Here is a 9,574-nt window from a genome sequence, read left to right on the forward strand (position 1 = left end):
TGGCACGTGGGTACCTGCTTCTATAAACCAATGAGGAGATGGGAGAGGCAGGACTTGCAGTGCGAACTGCGTCAGAAATAGGAATGAGTTCTATTTTAGCCCTTGGCGTCGCAGACGTGTCCGGTCTGGTCAGCATGTTAAAGTAACAGACATATCAACATTTCCTGTTCAGAGGTGACTGTGTGAAACAGGCCTTCATGGTTGTATTGCTGCAAGAAACCACTACTAAAGGACACCAATAAGAAGGAGAGACTTGCTTTGGTCAAGAAACATGAGCAATGGACATTAGTCCGGTGGAAATGTGTCCTTTGGTCTGGAGTCGAAATTGGAGATTTTTTGTTCCAACTGCTGTCTTTGTGAGACGCGGTGTGGGTGAACGGATGATCTCCGCATGTGTATTTCCCATCGTAAAGCATGGAGGAGGAGGTGTTATGGTATGGGGGTGCTTTGCTGGTGACACTGTCTGTGATTTTTATTTAGATTTCAAGGCACACTTAGCATTCTGCAGCGATACGCCATCCCATCTGGTTTAGGCTTAGTGGGACTATAATTTGTTCTTCAACAAGATTGTGACCCAACACACCTCTAGGCTGTGGGCTATTTGACCAAGAAGGAGAGTGATGGAGTGCTGCATCAGATGACCTGGCCTCCACAATCCCCTGACCTCAACCAAATTGATATGGTTTGGATGAGTTAGACTGCGGAGTGAAGGAAAAGCAGCCAACGACTTTTGGAATAGCGTTCCAGGTGAAGCTGGTTGAGAGAATGCCATGTGTATGCAAAGCTGTCATCAAGGCAAAGGGTGGCTATTTGAAGAATCTCAAATATAAAATAGATTTAGATTTTTTAACACTTTTTTTGGTTACTACATGATTTAATGTGTTATTTCATAGTTTTTATGTCTTCACTATAATTCTACAATGCAGAAATTTTTTGAAAATTAAGAAAAACCCTTGAATGAGTAGTTGTTCTAAAACTTTTGACTGGTAGTGTACTTTCTGTAAATTGTGCAGTGGGTCATTTTTGGACATTTTTCTGTTCATGTTCATCCAGTCAAAGGTCAATTATTTTCCCAAGCAGATTGTGTGACTGTGTGTTTTATTGTCCAGACTGAGGTCAGATGTGTCTGGGAGCTCAGTGGCAGACAGAGTGAGGAGAGGGGTCACGCCCTTCCTGCGCTGCGCTGCCCTCTTCTTCAATTGCCTTACAGGGGTGCCCCCTCCAGAGGAGCTCTCCAGTACTACAGGTAGGTATCTCAGGGCTCAGACTACTGTGGTGTGTACGGGGATTGAATGGGTTAGGGTTTTACTGACTGAACCGTTCATGCTGTCTCGACTGCAGTTACATCTCAAGGCCAGATGGAGGCACTGTGCAGTTATCTGGCATTGCCCTGCGATGTGTTCCAGCTCTTTCAGGAGCACCGTGGGACTGTCTTTCCCTTATTACAGAGGTAATATCAATAACCTGTTAGTCACAGCCAAAATAAATAGAACATTTACTAACTGATGTTTTTACCAGATGTGTGATGGTAGCTATGTTTCTAATGTAATTGTTTGAGGCACTTAAGGTATATTTTTCACTGATGGCCTCTGTCTCTCAGGTGGTGTGGGCACCCAGCTGTAACCAAAGCCCTAAAAGGGGAAATGCAGACAATCAGGTAAGCTCAAATTCACTTTGCAACAGAATTAAATATTTCAGATTTTATTTTCCTTTCTTCCCTATGAATAACTGAATCTTTGATAAAATGATTATTGCAGTTATCCCAGGAAAAGAAATCGGTTAATTGAGCTTCCTGAGGATTACAGCGCGCTCCTCAATCAAGCCAGTCACTTTCAGTAAGTAGCCACCACTGTCTAACTTGGATTATCATATACGCTGGTTAAGTGATTGGAGAGCTGTTGAGTTCCAGTGGAGACTGAGTCCTCTTTCTCTCTACCCTCCTGTCCAGGTGTCCTAACTCCACAGACGATGAGAGGAAGCACCCCACCCTGTGCCTCTTCTGTGGGACCATCTTGTGCTCCCAGAGCACCTGCTGTCATAGCCAGCTTGATGGGGAGGAGGTGGGCGCCTGCACCGCACACGCTGCCACCTGTGGGGCTGGAGTGGGCATGTTCCTCAGGTGGGTCGGGGACAATGGCTCCTGTAGGGACAGGGGGGGCATGTTCCTCAGTGGCGGTCGGGGACAATGGCTCCTGTAGGGACAGGGGGGGCATGTTCCTCAGGGGGGTCGGGGACAAGGGCTCCTGTAGGGACAGGGTGGGCATGTTCCTCAGGTGGGTCGGGGACAAGGGCTCCTGTAGGGACAGGGTGGCATGTTCCTCAGGTGGGTCGGGGACAAGGGCTCCTGTAGGGACAGGGTGGGCATGGGGTTAAACATGTTCATATGTTCTATAAAGCTTCTACTGATTGCTTTGCCCCCCCCCCCCCCCCCCCCCCCCCCCCCCGCTGGATTAGGATAAGAGAGTGTGAGATGGTCCTGATGGCCAGTAAGACACGAGGAAGCACCTACCCAGCCCCTTATCTTGATGACTACGGAGAGACTGACCCACAGCTAGGGTAAGCTGGCCACATCTCCTCTCTTTGCTTTTGAAACATTCATTACATCCATCTCTGATGTCGTTCTGTAGAAAAATGTTATATTTGTAAAGCAAACCTGTGTCACTGACGGACTGTTTTGTGAATGTGAGATTAGGAGGGGGAACCCCCTGCACCTGTGCCCTGAGAGGTACCGGAAGCTCCACCAGCTGTGGCAGCAGCACTGTATCCTGGAGGAGATCGCCCGTAGCCTGGAGGTTGTTAACGTCATGTTTGCTTTCGAATGGCAGATGCTGTGAGCCCAAGACCAGATTATGTGTGCTGCTGGGTAGGGCCAAGGTCTGGAGGCCACAGCCAGGGGCCACAGCCCACACACGTGTGTGTGTGTGTGTGTGTGTATATATATATACATACATACACACACACACATGCATGCATACATACATACATACATACATACATACATACATACATACATACATACATACATACATACATACATACATACATACATACACGTACATCTACATATGTCCTGGCCGGGAGCGGTGCGCCCCTGTGCAGCCATTCCTCCCCAGGATCCCAAAGGGAGTGCAGATAGGACAGAGAGCGATGAGGAGGGGGTCGGGAACTGAAGTCGCCTTGTTTGAATTTGTCTGCTGTGAGAGGGCTATGAGTAATGCTAGGAATAACGTTCCCCTTCTCCATAGAAAAGCTTATTAAAGGAAAATACATCTATCAAACACCCAAGTATCTTTATGCCGTCAGCTTGTGTATATAAAATCTCTCCCAAGTGATGCTGTGAATTATCTGCCATCTCCTTTTTGTTTTAAGACTTTATAGAGATGATAAAACAATGGCTTTAGTGAGTCTTGCAGTGTGGGAGTTGTTTACTCTTTTGCAAATGTCTTTGGGATCATGCTTCCTGTTTCTATATTTTTTGCTTTCTGTCACAGTAGACCGTTTGCATGGCACCTAGCCCATGTTACTGACCATCACCCTTTTAAAATTATATAAATAGATGTCTTTCTACAAATAGAGTACATTTTGGGTAGTGTAACTTGGTAAAAAAAAAATACAAATTTCACCTCATTTTAACATTGACATAAAGAACATGTTCAACTTAATAAAAAACATGTTTTCCATCTCAAGGAGTTAAATAAAAAAAGGACTAGTAAGGGCCAGTAAAGTGGCATTAAAGTAACAGGGTTGAGGTTTTCATCTTAAATCAGTCATGCATCTCCCTGTGACCGGGGGAATGAAAGCTTGTTGTGTGCAATTGAATGCAAGCTACAGACATAAAAAAAAAAAAATTGTTATAGCATTTCAAGCCTATCTATCTACGGGTAACGGGGTTGACATGGTATGCTCAACAGACTCAGTTTTCCACCACAAAACACCAGAAAATTGCCAAAAATAGTAGATCCAGCTCACCTGTTTTTACACTATGATTTCACTATTAGATGTTCAATGTTTCTTTTGAAAAAATATTTTTAAAAGGAATTGATTCACCATATTAAAACGAGAGTTACGTTCACTCACCAGGGTTGACATTAAAATGAGGGACATGTGATTTAATCACTTATCACATAAAATAAATAATTATCTTCAGAATTGACTTTGTCGAAACAACAAAATAACTAGGGCTTTACAATGATGGTGAACTTGGAGACGTTATTGTGTTAAGGTGGTTAAAACCTTCCTAGAAGTCGGAAAACATGAAGAGGGACATGTGAAAATTGTGACTTGTGACTTTAGCAAGTCTTTCTTCATATAAAAAATCTGATTTCTTGAATTTTCTATGTGGTCTATATTAAATGGCATATCATTTTAATGTAATGGGCTTCTAAAATTCATTATTGGTGCACAATTTCTGTTTAAATATTAAAGGGATGCAAAAGGTACTCTATTTGTGGAATGACCCAGATAATGTACAGTGCCTTCAAAGTATTCATACCCCTTGACTTATTACACATTTGGTTGTGTTACAGCCTGAATTCAAAAGGGATTAAGTAGTTTTTTCTCACCCATCTACACACAATACCCCATATTGACAAAGTAAAAAAAAATTTTTTTTTATTTAACAATTGTTTTTGTAAATGAAATGCAGAAATATATCATTTACATAAGTATTCACACCCCTGAGTCAATACATGTTAGAATCACCATTGGCAGCAATTAAAGCTGTGCGTCTTTCTGGATAAGTCTCTAAGACCTTTGCACACCTGGATTGTACAATATTTGCACATTGTTTTTCAGTCTTCAAACTCGCAAGTTGTTTGTTCATCATTACTAGCCAGCCATTTTCAAGTCTTGCCATAGATTTTCAAGCAGAATATTGTAACTAAGCTACTCAGGAACATTCAGTGTTGTCTTGGTAAGCAACTCCAGTGTATATTTGGCCTTGTGTTTTAGGTTCTTGTCCTGCTTACAGGTCAATTTCTCTCCTAGTGTCTGGTGAAAAGTAGACTGAACCAGATTTTCGTCTAGGTTTTCAAATATGTTTGCAGTACTAATTTAGTGCCTTGTTGCAAACAGGATGCATGTTTTTGAATATTTTTATTCTGTACATGCTTCCTTTTCACTCTGTCAATTAGGTTAGTATTGTGGAGTAATTACAATGTTGTTGATCCTTTCTTAAAGTTCAAAGGCTGTGATAGGAGAAAACTAACTGTTTGAAAGTCACCATTGGCCTCTGGCAACTGAGTTAGGAAGGACGCCTGTATCTTTGTAGTGACTGGGTGTATTGATACACCATCCAAAGTTTAATTTAATAACTTCACTATACTCAGTGATATTTAATGTCTGCTTTAAAAAAACATGTTTTTACCCATCTGACTATGTGCCCTGCTTTGCGAGGCATTGGAAAACCTCCCTGGTCTTTGTGGTTGAATTTGTGTTTGAAATTCACTCCTCGACTGAGGGACTTTACAGTTAATTGTATGTGTGGGGTACAGAGATGAGGTAGTCATAAAAAAAATCACGCTAAACACTATTATTGCACACAGTGAGACAATGCAACTTCTATGTCTTGTTAAGAAAATGTTTACTCCTGAACTTATTTAGGCTTGCCATAACTAAGGGGTTGAATACTTTGACTCAAGACATTTCAGCTTTTCATTTTTTAATAAAAAGTTCTAAACCATAATTCCACTTTGACATTATGGGGTATTGTGTGTAGGCCAGTGACCCCAAAAAATCTAAATTTAGTCCATTTTAAGTTCAGTCTGTAACAGAACATTTTGAAAAAGTCAAGGGGTGTGAATACTTTCTGAAGGCACTCTATGAATAGATATACAAGCAATTTCTATACTGGTCAAATGCAAAAGTATATGAAGAGATAATTAACTATTTTACTGTACAAACATTGCTTATTGTAATCTGAATGAATTAGATAGCAATTAAATGTTAATCTGAAAGCACTTTGAAATAAAGTTACTAAAGTGTTCAATATATGTACATGTAAAAGAGTCGGTCTTCACTGAAATTCCATATTTTGCCAACCTGATACACTTATTAGAGGCATCTTTTGTTGTAACTCCTTTAAATAATTGTGTATGGGAACATTGTCATCTGCTCTTGAAATTATTATTTGTGCTGTGAAAATGACATTCAAATAGATCATATTGTAGCTAATGGGGACAAAAAGGTTCATACCAGCAATGCAAAATATATTCTGTACACGACTAATCTAACAAGTAAATAAGAGCACATCACTACTACATTTAGTGTATTTATGACAACAATTATGTACATTTTATGGGAGAGTATCTACATGGAAAAAGAATAATCGCTATAAAAATACACTTGATATTACATCAAACTTTTCAGGAAAATGAAGTTTTGTGCATATACTGTATGGTTTTGTTTTTCCTCATTTGCGTTGCTTGACAGTGCTGTATGATAACCAGGCTGTCTGAATAAAGACATGATCTAGACGAGTTCTTGTGCCCTCTTTGTCTGACTGGGAATATCAACACAAATGTTTGTTCATTTTGCACTTACTCTTCAGTGTCTGAAAAGAGAGTAAATAATAAAAAATAAAATGTAATGAAAGAGAAGATACTGTATGACTTAAGTATTTCTCATCACCCTCATTGCATCATATGTCAGTACAGTGACATGCACATTGACATCAAATCCCATGTCCTTATTATACAGTGCCCTTAGCACCTCATGTTTCCTACAATAATTACCATAATTTATATTACACACTATACTAGTTAGCTTTAATAACTACTACTTCCTGGCAGCACTTGAGGCTGTTGTAAGGATTTATCTTGCAGGAATGATACTGTTGATTGTTGCTTAGAGGCGCATGTGTTGTATAATAAATCAGATTTGCTAATATTTCCCTGTTTAATTCCACGGCGAATCAAGGCTGACAAAGAACCTACACAGTTTTGTTTATAGTCTGAAATAAGATAGCATATTGTGTTGATTGGTAGTATCTGTAGTCCTCAGTAGTTTAAGCAGGGCCTTAAGTAGTCTCTCCCTCCTTTGTATGGTGTGTGTGGCCATAATAGGATGTGTCATCAGATTGATTGGAGGTGAGTTTCCGTTCTGACATAGATTAGGGGTAATTTGAGGCAGTGGGGGTCCTTGGGACAATTCTGCTATTGCTTAGAAATATCAATCTTGTTCGTCACACACTTGGCTATATGCATACAGACTTGCTGCAGAGGATTAGGATGGCAGGTAGCCTAGTGGTTAAAAGCACTGGGCCAGTAACCGAAAGGTTGCTTTTTCGATGAGCCGACTAGGTGAAAAATCTGTGTGTGCCCTAGAGCAAGGCACTTAACCCTAATTGCTACTGTAAATCGTCTACAGTACAAAACTAGCACTAGTGATATTTATTTTAAGTGCCAACACTTGTCTGTGCTTGGTCTTCACTTTTCTCCTACAGAATTTCTTACTAATCGTAAACAATATTGTACTGAACCCAACAAGAACAACTATCAGCAAAACCTTGGTAATGTCTAAGTTCCAAAATGATTTAGTGTTTACAAGTTTCTAACTCTTTCCGTTAGGCTCTTCATCTGTATGCGTTCCACTATATGTAAGATTTCTTGAAGTAAGACATACTCAGTTGCATTGGTCTATAGCTTCAGCAAAACTAGGGAGCATATTTATAAAAGCCAAAATAATTTTGTTAAGACAGCACACACTTAATTGCCATGTCTGTGGGAAAGCTTGTCCCATTGCTGTGGGAAAAGGTCTGCACATTTTGACCTGGACCAATGCCATTACATTCGGCTAATCTCGATTAACTCAGAACGAAAGTCTTGTGTAATTGGGCAGCTGCTCGATTAAGTTCTGGGTACATACATGTATAGCCGCTGGAAGAAGGGGTGATAATATAATAGGAAAAAATTTGTTTCTCACAAAAGTAGTCCACTGGGCCTGTATAAGTGGACCGATATTGCCCAACATGTTTTTTTTAAACTCTGCCTACTTGTAGAGAAATGCCAATGCTATCCTCCTCTCATGTTGCCGAAACAGTCTATGACTCTTTCATACAGTAGCCTACACACTTTTAGTTTTTGTTGTCCTAGGCTACCTGGCTAAAATGCTTGCTCGCTAGCCTAACTTCCTTTCATGGGCAACAATGAGGCAGCTAGTTAACATTAGCCTACTACATCTAGCTACATATTGAACTAACATCCTCGTAGCCAAGGGGCACTATGTATGCATTTATGGTTGGATCAGAATCACCATTATAATAATTGGCCAGTACGGAGAATTAAGTAAAATCACTAGTCCAAATCCCTATCTCCATCCATGGCTAATTTAGGATAGGGTCAATTTTAGCTAGCTAGCTAGCCCCCGGAGGACAACACACAATGAGATGAAACAATTCCATTTTTTTCTGTCAGTGATATTTGGCTTTTGATGTGATGTGATTGGTGTGAAGCCAAATACAAACTGGCTTCCCTTGACACTTTTGGTGCACCACGACTGTTCACAGTTGAGCTCACTCAGTTTAGCTCAACGCTGATTGGCTATTATTTTATATAATAAAATATAAAGGGAGGCCAAATTCTTGCTGGCTTCCCTTGCATTCGATGCTACGGGCGGCAACAATATCATACTCTTTTTGACCAGACAGCATCAGATATATGGGCTACACATATAGAGACAGAGGGGCGCTGTTTTGCTCATTCGGATGCTTTCTCCGGTGAGAAACATTTAGCCTCTTGTGAATTGAAGGGAAATTATGAAACACAGCGAGACAAAATATCAATTATTTTATGTTTTTGGGAGGTTTTATTGGTACAATTTTGGGGGTTGCCTGGCTTCCCTTGGCATCCATAAATACACGTCACTGTTAAGGGTTGAGTGAAGTTTAATGCGATATAAGCACAGTTTGGCTTTCACTCGTAAGTTAATTTGTTGATATGGGTATATGTAAAGAGGTAACAAGGCATTACATCATGGCATAGAATCAATGACACATGGATTTTGTTTGTATGTTATTGCTAAACGATCTCTGCTGTACATTTCCGTGTTATCAATTATGGTATTGTGTTCTGTACCAATCTGCTATTGGATGTCTCCTTTTGCAAACACATTTGCAGACTGTCACCAAATCACCAAATCCCTCTTGAAATGATAATCCTCCCTCTTACGAACAATGCTTGGTTTGCAAAATAATGTTAGCCAGTCATATGCTGTCACAATGCTTCTTTCAGGCAAGCATTTATGTCGCTTTTATTGCTCGAGGCACTTCCTGCCCTTTGGACAAACTGACTTGATGTGTATTGCCTGGTCGTTCACCTTTTTAGGACCCTGTGGATTGTTAGAGCAGGGGTCAACTGGCCACAGGTATCTGCTTTGAGGGCACGTTGTCTGGTCCATAGTGGGCTGTGGAGGGGACATCAATGTTGGGTGGGCTGAAGCCAGCGGTATCTGGAACCAGTCTCTGATGCCGGCGGTATCTGGAACCAGTCTATGAAGCCGGCGGTATCTGGAACCAGTCTCTGAAGCCGGCGGTATCTGGAACCAGTCTCTGAAGCCGGCGGTATCTGGAACCAGTCTC

The 9,574-nt window shown here is 40.9% G+C and overlaps 1 protein-coding gene across 1 annotated transcript in view; it reads left to right on the forward strand.

The window, feature by feature from the left end:
* Positions 1-6,476, forward strand: part of ubr1 (ubiquitin protein ligase E3 component n-recognin 1) — a 43,723-nt gene extending 37,247 nt beyond the window's left edge. The window contains exons 39-45 of the mRNA XM_023994484.3: positions 1,110-1,246; positions 1,342-1,450; positions 1,601-1,657; positions 1,758-1,835; positions 1,949-2,119; positions 2,455-2,556; positions 2,693-6,476. Coding sequence (XP_023850252.1) covers positions 1,110-1,246; positions 1,342-1,450; positions 1,601-1,657; positions 1,758-1,835; positions 1,949-2,119; positions 2,455-2,556; positions 2,693-2,834 — 796 coding nt within the window. The 3' untranslated portion in view covers positions 2,835-6,476. The remainder of the gene's footprint in view (positions 1-1,109; positions 1,247-1,341; positions 1,451-1,600; positions 1,658-1,757; positions 1,836-1,948; positions 2,120-2,454; positions 2,557-2,692) is intronic.
* The last annotated feature ends 3,098 nt before the right edge of the window (positions 6,477-9,574 follow it).

The sequence above is a fragment of the Salvelinus sp. IW2-2015 genome, linkage group LG9, assembly GCF_002910315.2.
Source record: "Salvelinus sp. IW2-2015 linkage group LG9, ASM291031v2, whole genome shotgun sequence".
NCBI classification, from domain to species: Eukaryota; Metazoa; Chordata; class Actinopteri; order Salmoniformes; family Salmonidae; genus Salvelinus; species Salvelinus sp. IW2-2015.